Source organism: Struthio camelus, chromosome 1 (assembly GCF_040807025.1).
Source record: "Struthio camelus isolate bStrCam1 chromosome 1, bStrCam1.hap1, whole genome shotgun sequence".
NCBI lineage: Eukaryota > Metazoa > Chordata > Aves > Struthioniformes > Struthionidae > Struthio > Struthio camelus.
In genome coordinates, this window is record NC_090942.1 from 71591509 (window position 1) to 71605038 (window position 13530).

Here is a 13530-nt window from a genome sequence, read left to right on the forward strand (position 1 = left end):
GACCTGTCCAAACTATACAAATATTTTCCATAGTACAGGCTCCCAGCTCCCTCCAAACACACAAAGTACTATGTGAAATTCAATTGTTTACATCATGATGGTGCTGAGTCAAAACTCTCTTTCATGTAGGTTCCTAAATAAAAAAGTAATGAAGAAAACAGTCATGCTAAGCACATTTAAAATAGAGGTAGTTTGTCTTCATGAAGGAATTTTTGTTTTTTTTTCCCAATGCCAAATCGGGAACTGCAAAAAAAAAAAAAAAAACCCAGAGGAATTACCAAAGTGATACTGAGAACGCGTGGTGTGGATGGTGAGAAATAGACTGGTTTAATTACATTGAGCATTAATGAAAGAGGATTCATGCATGAGATGTACTTATTTGAGATCATAGTGTGGCATTGTACATTCATTAAATGTAAGATCTTGACGTCTTTCCTTAGCCAGTGCTTGCCTTTATTTCAGTGAGACAGTATCACCCATAGGAAGAGAAAGGTGGTCAGCTGGTGCTTCCAAGATAGCTTGGCATCTCCTTTCAAATGCATCTGAATTATCCAGTCTGGTTACTCACTTTCTTTCAAGTAAAAAAAAGCCTGGATTGCTTTTTGCACGAGTGCTTTTCATGTCTTTCCAGTACAGGTTATTAATGAATCCTTCCTCTATCAGCACTTAATAGGGAGAATTTCTGTTTATACTCCTCATATATCAAATCTTCAAGGTTGCTTTCTGTTCAATTTCCATTTTTTTCCTTCCATGGCAAATCTATGTTCACTAGTGTAGGGCTGGATTTTCACAGCCCTGTGACCAAGTATATCTCATTAATCCCCAAACATGGGGGACATGGCATACGAATATATAAATAAGATACAGTAAGCTGGGTTCTGGATGAAGTTGTGTCTTGCTGCCTTTAACCTTTCTGCCTACAGAAATTCAGAAGCAGGTGTTCTGCTTTCAGGCTTAGGCATCTACATGAGAAACTTGCTGTGTTCCTGATTTTTGCAATTTCATCAGCACAGCAAACATAAATAAACAGAAGGACTGGATATGAATAGGGCCACATCTGCCGTTACACTTGCTGGGATATAAATTACAAGGGCTCTTTATCCTTGAGCTTTAGTGAATTTGTTGACTGTGGTCAGAAAACAAGGAGACTTCTTTCTTCAGTTGCCTCCTGCAGCAAGGGGAAAGGTGGTTGTGCGGGTAAAGCATAGCGAAGAGAGGTAGACAGCCCACTTCACGTTCCCTGTTGTGTAAATAAGCTTGCTTGGCCAGATCCTCAGCTGGGGTAAGCAGGCACCTACTGCCAGAATGAGTAAAAAACACGTGTCACTGAAGGGCATCTTTCTAAATGAATACATAAGCACGTTGATGTCCCACTCCAGTTCTCTTCTATAATTTCTCGTGACCTACAATGCTCCCTGTACATAAAGGCTAAGTTTTCTTAATTGGAGATAAATTTCCTGAAATTTTATGTTCTGGCAATAGATCTAGCAGATACGGACTCGTGGGACAAGCTCATGCTGTGGATCACTATTAAATTATTTCATGTTGGAATTTAGCTTGGAGCAGGACCAATTCCAGCGTATGTAACCACAAACATCCAATTGAGTTAAGCAGTAGTCTTGGCGTCACAGATTCTGCCACTGAGTTTGGTTAATATAAAGTATTTGCTTTGGCACTGCAACTCCATACCCCCTTTTTGCAGGGTGTGGGGATTTTTTTCTTCTTCTTTTTCTCCTGCTCCCCATGGGTCTGATACTGCATTCTTCTGCGGTGACTCTTCAATGTATTTCTATTTATTCCACAGAACTATTCCACTGAAGAAATAAATAGCCCACTCTGAATTTTTGGCTTTTACCTTCTTTCTTGCACTTTCCTGCCCTGAATGTAGGACTTAAAGTTCTCACTTGCAAGGCTCCTCAAGGTCAATTTCTGTGTAGGTCAGGAAAACATCATAGCAGACAGCTTTGTATAACAGGCTCCATCCACTGAGGGGAGTGGGATTTTTGTTTCCTGTGGCAGGCGCAGATATAAACCACTGACAAAAAACACGGGCCTTGCTATCCCAGGGGAGGAGAAGCAGCTCTCTAGAGTAGGGCTGTCCAGCTTTATGGCAGATTCTTTTATTATTATATAAAAGAATGTTATCTATAGTAAATATTTATAGTCTATTTTACAGTTATATACACTCAAGGCTGGATGGCAAATGTACTTTATAGCATCACAGGAAGGGGGGAGAGGATGTGGAAACAAGCTCCTTTTATGCTTGTGGTCGTGTAGGTCAAAAGGAGAGTAAGCCTTACTGCATAAAGAGGTAAAGACAGGATTACCCATTTTGCTTAAATATCTTTTTAATGGAAAAAAAGAAAAAAGTTCTGTTAACGCTTCATTTCCCTGTCAATAATTAATAGCAGTGGTCAGACCATAAAGGATCATAAGGATCCAGCAGAGCCTGCGGGAGATGGGGCCCACATGCCGTGTAATACTGCGTGCCTGGAGGCCATCCAGACTAGGTCTTGGCAGGCCTGGCCCAGAGGAAAAACCATGGGAAGAAGTTTTGGTAATTCCTCTAGAGAGTCTCGGCTGCCTTGCCAGCTTGCGAATAGCAGGCTCCTCCTTTCTTTGCCTCAGTTTCCATATCTGTCACTTGAGGATAGTCCTAGGGGCCTGCCTTGCGGGAGGGTCATGGCGACGGCATTTGTTCCCACAGTACTTTGGAAAGCTGAAGTGCCGTTCAAGTGCTAAAGAAATTCCCTCCCTGGGACAGCGTATCCTGCGCACTCCCCTAAGGCATGCTTCCAGCTTGAAAACTTTTCAAGCCGCTTATCTAAGCAGTTCCCCCACGGTGATGCATCTCTGCCTCAGGCTCCTGCTCTCATTTGTCTGCAACATCCTTTCCGCTAACCCCTGAATGGCAGCAGCAAAACAACCTGCGAACGTCGAGCGCTTCGTCTGCTTTCAAAACCAGGTTTGATGTTTTCAACATACTCGCTCATTTTCCTGTGCTCAGACTACTGTCTAACATTTCTGGAAAGGCAGTCGGCCACTCCAGCCAATTTCTATGGCATTTTAAAGCTGCACATATGTTTAATATATCTACTACTTCCTTCCCCTGGGCTTCATACTTCTCTTGCCATTCATCTTTTCATACTGTATGCATAGAATGAGTTATCTGCAGCATCAGTAGCATAATATATGGCATTTCCTAATACATATATGGTAAATCCATTAGAAACTGTAACAGCTGTAGACTAACTCCAGCAGAGTGAATGCTCTACCTGGTGGGAAATAATCATAAAGAATACTTTTCCCATTCAGAGTTATGAAAAGGCGACAGAAACGGATGCATCCCCCTTCTCAGTTACTTCTCTGACTCCAGGAAGAGGGATGAGTCAAGGAAATCAAGGGCGCTGGTTTAATCTGAGGCGAGTGGAAAGAAATACTAGTTCAAAGAGCAGGCCAAATTCAGACGTGGTGAATAACCACATAACGTTGTCACAGATGTGAAGTTAGCGCCCCCACCAAGAGCCAGCTCCAAAGAGCACAGAAGTCAGTACAGACTTCCTCCCAAATCTGAGGGGCTTCGGGCAAAGCTGGAGGTGCTGTGCCCAGCAAAATGAAGAAGAGGAGCTGGCAGAGCCTGCATAGGGCCAGGGCAGGGTGGGACATGAAGGACGCCTGCCAGGTGGCTTATCCCACGCTTATAACTCCTGCCTCTGCAGCAGCAGTATAAAATGCTGCCAGTAACGCCGAGCAAACGTTGAGCTGGAGTAAAAGCAGCAAACCGATTAAGATGCATAAGTTTCCTTGCCCAGTGGCATCTCATGTCAATTCTTCCACTCTCCTGTTCCCCTCAGAATTGGAGAGCCTGCCAGGAGCACGTTAACAGGGTACAAACACTACCGTTCAACAGCCTGCAATGGCAGTCCTATAACCACAGCTCAGCTAAACCATTCTCTTCATCCTCCCACTTCTAGGTGGTGTTAATTTTACTTACATATTTATTTTTGGGCGCTGCAAATGTAAAAGGCTCAAGGGTGGCACAAAGATAGATGCAGAAAAAGAAAGTTTGCTTGGGAAATACAGACATTACTTGTTTCTCTTGCTCTGCTATGAAGTCAAAATAGGTGGATTTACCCACTTTTATGACTGAGGCTAGCTATGTAAAGGTATTCATGGCTTCCTTTTTTAACCTGCATGAAACTGGCTCCACACAATGACTGTCTAGAGGAGTCACAGCTTGGAGCAGCCACTAAGTCCAATGCAGGGAATAGTTCCTAGGACAGTAGGACCACTTCAGAGTGGCTGCCACATCACATCCCTGTTGCCAGTTAAGTTAATCTGGCAATGTGGGTAAAGCGTAACGACGGAGCTGGTGATTTGAAACAGATGGGAGGAAGCAATAAGTGAGGGGGCTGAAGAGACGGCTGTGAATACAAAGTTTATATGTTGAGAACACAGCAGAAGAGATTCCAGCATGCACAGACTTTAGGGAACAGCTACTGGAACTGGGAAGAGGAGAGGAAAGGGTAGCAGATGAGAAGTGGAGCAAATAAGTATTTGCAAGGCAAGGGGTAGGCAGGGACTCCAGACACCCAGGGGAGAAGGATAAAAATTTGACAATGCGCGTTTCTGAAAAGAATCATTAGGGCTAGCAGCCTGGGAGATATCACTGCATTCAGTGACCCTGTCAGGGCATTGCAGACTCTCAGACAAAAGCACTGCAGTGCTTCACAGTAACCAGGCAAAGAGGTCTTGGGACTCCACCAGGAAGCTAAGCTCATCTGATGCCTTTTGCAAATGACTACTGGAGACAAAAGTGGGCAGAATGGCTATCTTATCAAGGCAAGCACCGCAGGGGGTGGCTGAGAGAAAGCTGTGCAGCACACATAAATCTTGAATCCTGGCATTCCTTCCCCAGTAATCAAACAGCAGGCTATATTTAGCCCAACCTAAACAGAAACAAAGAAAGCAGGACTAGGCTTAGCTCTAACAGCTGCCCCCAGCTGCTCAGAGGGGATGCAGGTAAAGTCGGTGTCAGATATAGTTAAATGAGATGGAACAGGGAACATAGCTATGCTTGAGTGAACAATGTTGGCATTTGGCTAGAGAATTTCTGCATTTTATTATTTCATGGTTAGCCAGAAGAAAGATTGAATGTCAAGCAAACAAGAGAATGAATGCTGTCTACGCCAGCGGCCAGGCTATGGGTAGATGAGCAGAGGAAAGGGAGAAGGGAACAGATACGAGTAGACCATCTTGCTATTAAGGGTAAATGCTTCTTTGTGTAGCCCAAACTCATAGTGTTCAGTGTCTTCAGTTTTAGTATAACAAGACTTAACAAGTGCAGTTTTCATAAAGTCCAAGAAAGGCTGAGTTTTAACGTAGCCAATGGCTAAAAGCTCATATCTCCACGTGGTAATCCCAGTGGGGCTTCTCTGTGGAGCGTGGTGGGGGTGCCCGCAGTTAATGCTGATCCCAGTACGTGTGGGCCCTTTGCTTGGACAGCATGCAGCCTGCCTAGCCCCATGAGCCACCAGAGATGTTGGGGCCCCCACAACAACCCCTGCCCTTGTCAGCACAGCAAGGACTTCTTCGGGACCACACATTCACGGGCAACAGTGACCTATTTGATCCGTGAACCCAGGGCTCACATCCACTAGACAGAAGTGCAGAAAAATCATGTCACTGCAACTGGTTGCTTGCAATATTACATGCTGCAAAGGGACATATTTGCAGGCCTGCTGGGGCAGGAACTGTCAGAAAAGCTCACCTAAAATGGCTTAATTGTTTTTGCATTCCTACTAGTACATATATGTGCACTCACAGTACTTTCAATGAACCTGTCCTTGAATGAACAGTGTAAAACCAGAGAATGTAAAAAGTGGGACTGTGCAATGAGCGCTTTACCAACAAATACTAGGGGACAATTAATACAAACACACTGGGTGTTGAATTTGATTGCTGAACAACTGCTTACTCATCTGTTTATCATTACTGTTCTTAAGAAAAAAGCAACTGATCTACTCTATCAGTGTAAAAAAATGCAAACTCTCCTTCCACATGCTTTCTGGATTTCAGAGGCACCTTATTGCAGTAAACCTCCCTAGATGCATCAATTGGGGCAACAGAGACTTTGAAGCTTTGGTGGTAGCTTTCTCTGCTGTACTAGCAGAGCTGAGAACTTGAGGACTAATCACTCCTTAATAACTCATGTTTCCTCCCCAAAAATCCCTGAAATGAAACTGGCGGTGGAAAACATCTGATCAGGGCTTTGCGAGGTCGAAAATCACTTTGAAATGGACATCTTTCCCCATAATGTGTACAGTTTTTTGAAAAGGGGGGCTGAATTCTGTTCTATTCTCCATGCACCCAGGCCTTGGACTGGGCAGTGATCCCTGGTAGTATATTTCAGACATATCCCCAAATAATGAAAACAAAACACAGATATGTTGTAGGTGTCTCTGGCTCGGTTGTTGCTCGGGTTTGTTCTGCAGGAACTTTTGAGCCTGTATTTCTTTCTCCCAGGTAAGTTTCCCCATCCTGAGTTAGACAAAGAAAATAGCGTAAACCAACAGATAAAAATCGGTGTCTGCTCAGGACTTTCACAACTGCCACTAGAATGACCGGGGCTGGCGAGAGCTTTGCTTCTGTGACAGACAGGCTCTTTGCAGGGTGATAGCCACAGATGCCACTTTATTGATCATCCCCATGCACCAACCCCAGGAACTGAGTTGGATCAAAAGGTGGCAATAGCCCCGTACCTTTGTACATCTGATGACGTAAGAAAAGGATATGTTTAACTGCCTTGAAGCAGGCATGTATTTACCTATGGAAGGCTATGGGGGCTGTAGCACCTTCCCTCCCCTGCAAGCACCAGTAGAAACCGCACATCCTTCTGTGTCACATACCATGGCTGGCAGCCCTTCCAGACAGAGGAGAGCTGCATCTGCCCTGGCTGCAAGAGCCATACATGCTAATTCAGGAACTTGGAATAAGCAGCCTGGCACATACAGAGCAAAAAGGCAAGTTGGATAGCACAGGCCGCAGCTGGACATTCTCTTTTTTGGCCAAAATATAAAAGCTCCTAAGCAGAGGTATTTTGAGCATTCATAGTCAACTGAGTTATGAGTTGGAAAAGCATCAGCCATGCAGTGCTATCCAGTACACGCTCTTCTTTTCTCCTCCTGGTTCATGCATTTTCACTCCCCTTTAGCTTTCTGGGCACATAGTGTACCTTGTGATGGCATGGGAAAATGAGGCCTTTAAGTCTTTATTAATTGTTACTACTGTATTTTTAAAAGGAGCTATTTAGGAAATCCTAGCTTTTGTTACCATAGGAATGAAGCTGTAGGATTTCAACTGAAGAGCAAATTAAACAGCAGTGTATAAGTAATTTGAGTATTTTAATTCTCCACTCCCTGCAAGCTCCGCGTGGACATGAAGAAAAGGACTCTGAAAGCTCTCCCCCCCTCAGTGCCACTTGACTCTAGCTCAAATTAGGATGTGCGGCCCTGCTGTCTAGAGTAGGGCTCAGCAACATCCCTTCCCACCCATGGAACACCTCTTCTTTTGCTGCTGCTGCTTCACTCAGGAAAAGTGCTCCTTGGCTCAGGCAGAGCTCCTCATCTGTTTTTTTCAGCTGGTTTAAAGCATGTTTATGCAATGTTTATACAATAAGGGCTAGGAGAATGGAGCATCCACTCTGCTGGTGCAGGAGCAGGTTGGGATGCTTGTACCTGATGAGCTTGCTCAAGAGAAAGTGGAGGTGGCCAGTGATTTACTGCTCAGTGTAATTCTAAAGTGCCTCAAGCAACTCTTAATTGCACCTTTCTGAGTTGGTTTGCTTCTCTTTTTCGATTCGAAAGGCTTAGGTCAACATTAGGTAAAAGCAGGACAGGTGAGTCAACTAGCAATTCTGCTGGCCTGCTCCAACACAGAGGGGAAGCTGGAAAGCAGGGGGGAGGCAAGGAAGGAGATAAGCAAAAAGCTGACACCCAGATTTGCTATACCTGCATGTTTGGTTCTTAAGTCTTTGAACCACAGAAATTTGATGAGTAGTTAGAAAATACAAAAAAGTTTTGTTTTCCCTGGCTTTAACTCTTCTCTGCGAGGCTATCACTATTCTGACTTGTGAGGAGTGTTATGGTTTTCCAGCTCAGGTTTGAGAGAGCTTTGGATTAATCAGAAGGGACTACTTAGTACAGCAAGGAATCTTTCCCCCAATTAGTCAGATGTCTAGCGTTAATGACAAGATTAGGATGTTAATCAGCTCTCAGTAATGGTAAAAATAATTGTCAAAAAGTAGTAGTAAAAACTCCACTTTCATGGTGCGTGGGGGACAGCTACAATTTTCTAAATGTCCCGTCCCAGCACAACACTTCCTTCTTCAGTGCTTCATTCACTGATCCAAAGTGCTGCTCAGGAAAAGGAAGAGGAGACTTTCCAGGATATTACAGTATGCGTCTGTAACTTCACAGATGCTTTGAGGTGGTGAAGCCACTTAAAGATTAAGAACCTAATGTCTGGCTTTTCCTCAGCAACTGAAGATGAGCCAAGAAAGCAAGCCAGTGACCATATTTTGGCATGACTTTCTGGCAATTACAGTGGCCTTATTTATCACCCAGTGTCTCCTTTTCTTCACATGTATCTAGTCTGCTCCAGCACACTGCCTTGCATTCTTGCTCCTGGAGTCTGGCTTACCTTCTAGCTGTCTGCCCAAGCCTGCTCTCGCAATATATGGTCAGAGAATCCTGTCCCAGCAACGCGTGACAAACTGGTCACACTGTGATAGAAAATTACGTGGGCACTCTCTCTAAAAACCCAGTATCAACACTGATCTAGCATGGTACTTATCCACAAAATCCAGCTATCTGGAGATTATTTTTTGTCCAGCTCTGCTTTTAGCAAATGTATAAGAGCACTTCCACTATTGCTACTGTTGGCTACAGGCAATTATGTATTTTCTGACCACCTTTCACCTTATTTCTCTGGCACTGACTGCATTGTTGAAACTGGAACTTTTCATAGGAACATACAAGAGGGTGTTCCAAAAGCAGGATGGAAACTCTGGGAGGCAGTTGCTGCTCTGTGGAGGTGATTGATAATACTTGGGAGTCTTTTCACCCCTTAAATTCACCTTTTGTGCTGCCTACTTATTTGAACCTTTGTTTCCACACAGATTCACATGCCTGGCCGCAATTAGTCAAAAAGAGGGGACCTTAGGCCTTTTTATGCAACATTCCCGTGCATCCCTCCTACTCCAAAATAAAAGGAAAGGGACTCCGAAGGATTAGGATCCTTTCCTTGGCTTTTCATTAAAATGATCTCCCAGCCAGACCCAAGCCTACAGGGAGAAATTATCACCATAAAGTTTTAGTGTAGTGAAATCGACAAAAAGGATGCAACAGGTAAAGAGGACTCTCGTTGATCCTGTGCTGCTGGGCCATTTTAATTGACCGCTTAACTGAAGGTTTTATATTTTTAACTATAAGGTCTCAGGTGATTAGAAATATCGGGGCAGGTGGAGTCTTGTATTGTTTCAGTTTTACTGCAGATGTTTCAACATCCCCCTACATTGTTTTGGACCAAGCCAAAAGACTGGACAACCACAGAAACCATCAACAGAATGTGAGATCAACCGGAAGGAGAACCACTAAAGTTACTTGCAAAAGTTGGAGGGAATGGTGGAATACAGAAGTAGATTTATTAACATATTTCCAGGTAATAAGATATCTGGGAACAAGGCATGGGAGGTGAGAGGGCAATAGGAGAGAAGAAACAGTTTAAACTTTACAAGCATATTAACACCATTCCCTCAAGTATTTTATTCAAAAAAGATAGAACTTAACTTGCATTGTCTTTGTATAAATGGTATAATCTCTAATGACATCTGCATCACGTATTCCTTTTTTTCCTGAAGGCTGACCGAGCTACTTCAGTGATAGTTCCTGGTAAGATACCTTCTGGGTAAACATACTTACATAAATAACTGGTTCCAAAGTTAGCTAAACAATAACAGCTGTTTACAGGCCAAAACTTTGGCACTTTTAATATAAAAGTGACTTCAGGGAAACACTCTGGTTGATAGCAGCTGAGAGTTTAGCCCAGCACTCCTAAAAGTAAGTTCAATCCCCTGGCTTGTGTTGCACAGATTTCCTTAAAATAAAGGCATCTCACAATTCCAAACTGGAATGGGAGCATAATTCGACTGAATCTCCCTACTGCCTCGTCCTTGAGGTACGAGGACATATTACGATGGTCCTTGAGTTGTCAAGTTTGTGCTACACCCCAGAGCTACTCGAGAGAGCCTGCATCCCCAACGTCGTGCTCATCTGTCTGACCAATGGATAGGCTGCCTATAAAAATGGATTTTTAACATTTATGCCTCCCTCTTGTGTTTCTACTATATGAACTTACCAGACCATGTTTATTTCTCAAAAGAGCTCTCTAAATGCAAACTTTATACATCATACATTTTCCCGATTTCCTGGTAAATACAAAAATCCAAGAGAACATTGAGAGTAAAAATCCTTTGCGTTGCGAAACCTAAAATTTCCCATCAAAGTCAACAATTACAGCTATCAATACTTGACAGAGTAAGTTCAATATTTAACAGAGGATGTGATCTTAGAATACAGGGGAAAAAACATCATATAAATACCTTGATCTAGCGTTCCAAAAGAAAATACGACAAATCCTATCACTGACTTCATGAGAAGTGCAAGTTAGGGAGTTCTTATTTTTAAAGCAGTAAGTCCTTTTATTTTGGAGAGCCTGGAGAAAATAGTGTGGAAAACAAGGAATAGAGCACTCCTGGCCTTACCCTGTCCTCTTTGACAGGAGTAAAGTCCCAGCTGTCCTTTTGCACAAGGAGTTTTTCTGGGCAGTGCTGCACAGAGGGAGCAAGAAGTTACCTGATGACAAGCAGAAAAAAAATCAGCCAACAAACATACCTGATTTGCCCACGCCAGCTCGACCAAAGATTGCCAGCTTCACTTCTGCGCTCTTAGCCATGCTGGAAGAATGGAGTGTCGACAAATTCATGAGCTTATCAAAACTGAGGCAGAAGAGCAGTTCCTAGCTCCCGTCTTCAGCTTCACCGTGTCATTGTGACGTCAATCCAGAGCCTAGGGAAGAACACCATGAGGATGGAGCAGCAAGTAGCCAGGCTCGCCCTCAAAGTTTTTTTTTTTTTTTTTTTAAATAGGCGTAATTGATGCCTCCAGCCTTAAACATTGCCCTAACACCACTGACACATTTGGCACTGTTCAGGCAAAACATACCTTAAGCTTTCTAGCTCTCGCTGTTAGTTTGACACTGGCACTGTAACACTGAAAAAGGTACTTCTTCAGTAACCCAAAGCACTCGTCGCACAGCTCCATATAAGGTTCCTTATTCTGTTTTTTTTTCTTTAGGCTGAGATTGCTTATATTTACTACCTTTGCCTCAACTGTGATGAATTAGTTTCTGCAGAATGCATTTAAAAGCCACAACTACTCATTAATAATGCCTGCGCATAGCTGATCTTTCCCCAAGCCCTCCAGTTCCAGAAAGGTCTCAATTATGCAGCTGCAGTTGCTTAAAAACCTCTAAGCACTTGTACATTGTCCATTCTGCTAAAAAAAAAAAAAAAACCAAAAAAAAAACTGTACCTAAAAGTTCTCTAGTTCTCCTTGTTTAAGCTGCCTCAGCTCATACATATATAAGCATTCAGCAAAGCATAGTGTTAGAAAAGAATGCCAGAATTTCTGGCCATGCAGTTTTGAGAGGCCATATGGGAATTATATATATGCACAGCTTTGCTGCATGACCTTGAACAAGTCACTGGACACTTCCATGCCTTGATTTCTCTACCTGGAGAGTAAGAACTATGACATTGCCCATCTTTGTAAAACGCTTTCAAATCCCAGGTGAAAAATGGCAACTGTGCTGCTGCTGATAATCCCTAGTCCCGAGTAAAACCTCAGAAATTTTGTCTCCATTTAAAAAAGGGTAGAACTTTACCTGTGAATGCTACCAGTTATGAAGGTAGCATATTATTTGCCATCGTCCTAAAATGTCCACTTCCATCACATATTCTAACACTGACATGAACTTCTGGGTTATTATTACCTGCTCTACATATCAATCGTTTCTTAAAACAAAAGCTGGGGGATTTTCTCTACAGAAAGATACCTTGATAAAAAGAATAGCTAGACCTTATGTAGTGAAGGGTTACTAATATATCTCTGAGATCTTTACAGTCCCCTGATTTATTTTGCATAAGAAATATCACATCATACTCACCTTGCGCGAACGGTTAGAAATGCCAAGTGTTTCAGGAGCGGTTTCATCTAACGGGGGTCACCGGCATCTCCCTCCGAGGAAAGCCCTCCGCTGCCTCCCGCCTGCAACCCAAACCTCCCCTCCGCACCCGCGGAGCCAGGCGCAGATATTACACATATAGGTATATGTATATATGGGGAGATTCACACGCGCCCCCCCCCCCCCCCCCCCGTCCTGCGCACGGGCTCCGCTGCCCCGGCGGGCGTCCCGGCAGGTGCCGCCCACCGCGGCAGGGGAGGCGCCGGCGGCCACCCCGCTCCCTCCGCGCCCGCGGAGGAGAAGCCCCGCGGCGCGCCCAGCTCCGCGCCGCCCGCCCCGCGCTCACCTCCCTGCCCGCGGCGAGCAGCGCGCAGGGCTGCCGTGCCCGGGCTCCGGCGCGGCCGCACGCTGCGGACACCCCGCCCGGCGCGGCTCGGCTCGGCGCGGTGCGGCGCGGTGCAGCGCGGCGCGGGGGCGCCCCCTGCGGGCCGCCGGGCGCGGCGCGGCGGCGGGTCCGGGGCCGGCGCGGGACCCGCTCCGCGCGGCCGCGACCCCTTGGCGGCAGGGAGCGGGGGCAGGGATTCTCCCTCACCCCTCTCCTCCCCCCCAAAACCCTCCTCCGCGGTGCAGCGCGGAGGTTGCGCGAGGGGCGGCAGCTCCCTCCCGGTGGGAAGCATCCCCCGGTACCGTGCCCAGTCTCTGGAAAGAATACACTACATCCTGTAATTCGGCGTGTTTGGCTTAAATGCAGCCTGTAATTACACGGGACAATGCCTGTCGCTCCCGTTCGTCATTTCTGACTGCGTACCGGCAGCACGAACCGCTGCGTCTTGCTAGCAGGCCCGGCTGGCGGCTGCTCCACGGTTTAACTCAGCTTCTCAGGTACTCTCTTCCCTTCCCTCGTACTTAGTGCTGCTCACCAGTACCACCCCACCTGCTGTGTAACTCAGTGTCAGAGGGTCTCTCCTTCTCCTTACAAGGCTACCAGGACAGCAACAGTAATGTTGCTGTTTCATCAGGCCGTTACCTAGTAGCACGGACCTTTTACAGGGTGCTCTTCGTGTTTCCCAAAGTGAGTTACAGCAAAGGAAGGTGGTGTTATTTCATTTTGCAAATGGGGAAAATGAGCCATGTGATTGCTTCAGGCTCTGCAAGAGGCTAGCATCAGCCAGAAATAAAACTCTGAAATGGTAGGACCACCTTCACTGGACAACACTTACTTCCTTG

General features: G+C 45.2%; 1 protein-coding gene across 3 annotated transcripts in view; it reads right to left on the reverse strand.

The window, feature by feature from the left end:
• RERG (RAS like estrogen regulated growth inhibitor) overlaps positions 1 to 12768 on the reverse strand; it is a 110518-nt gene extending 97750 nt beyond the window's left edge. Inside the window, exons 1-3 of one of the 3 annotated variants that reach the window (XM_068948164.1) lie at positions 12650 to 12734; positions 12286 to 12404; positions 10953 to 11126 (exon numbers count right to left, since the gene is read on the reverse strand). In XM_068948164.1, coding sequence (XP_068804265.1) covers positions 10953 to 11043 — 91 coding nt within the window. In that variant the 5' untranslated portion in view covers positions 11044 to 11126; positions 12286 to 12404; positions 12650 to 12734. The other 2 variants (XM_068948147.1, XM_009679800.2) reach the window with 2 other exon arrangements.
• Between the last annotated feature and the right edge of the window lie 762 nt (positions 12769 to 13530).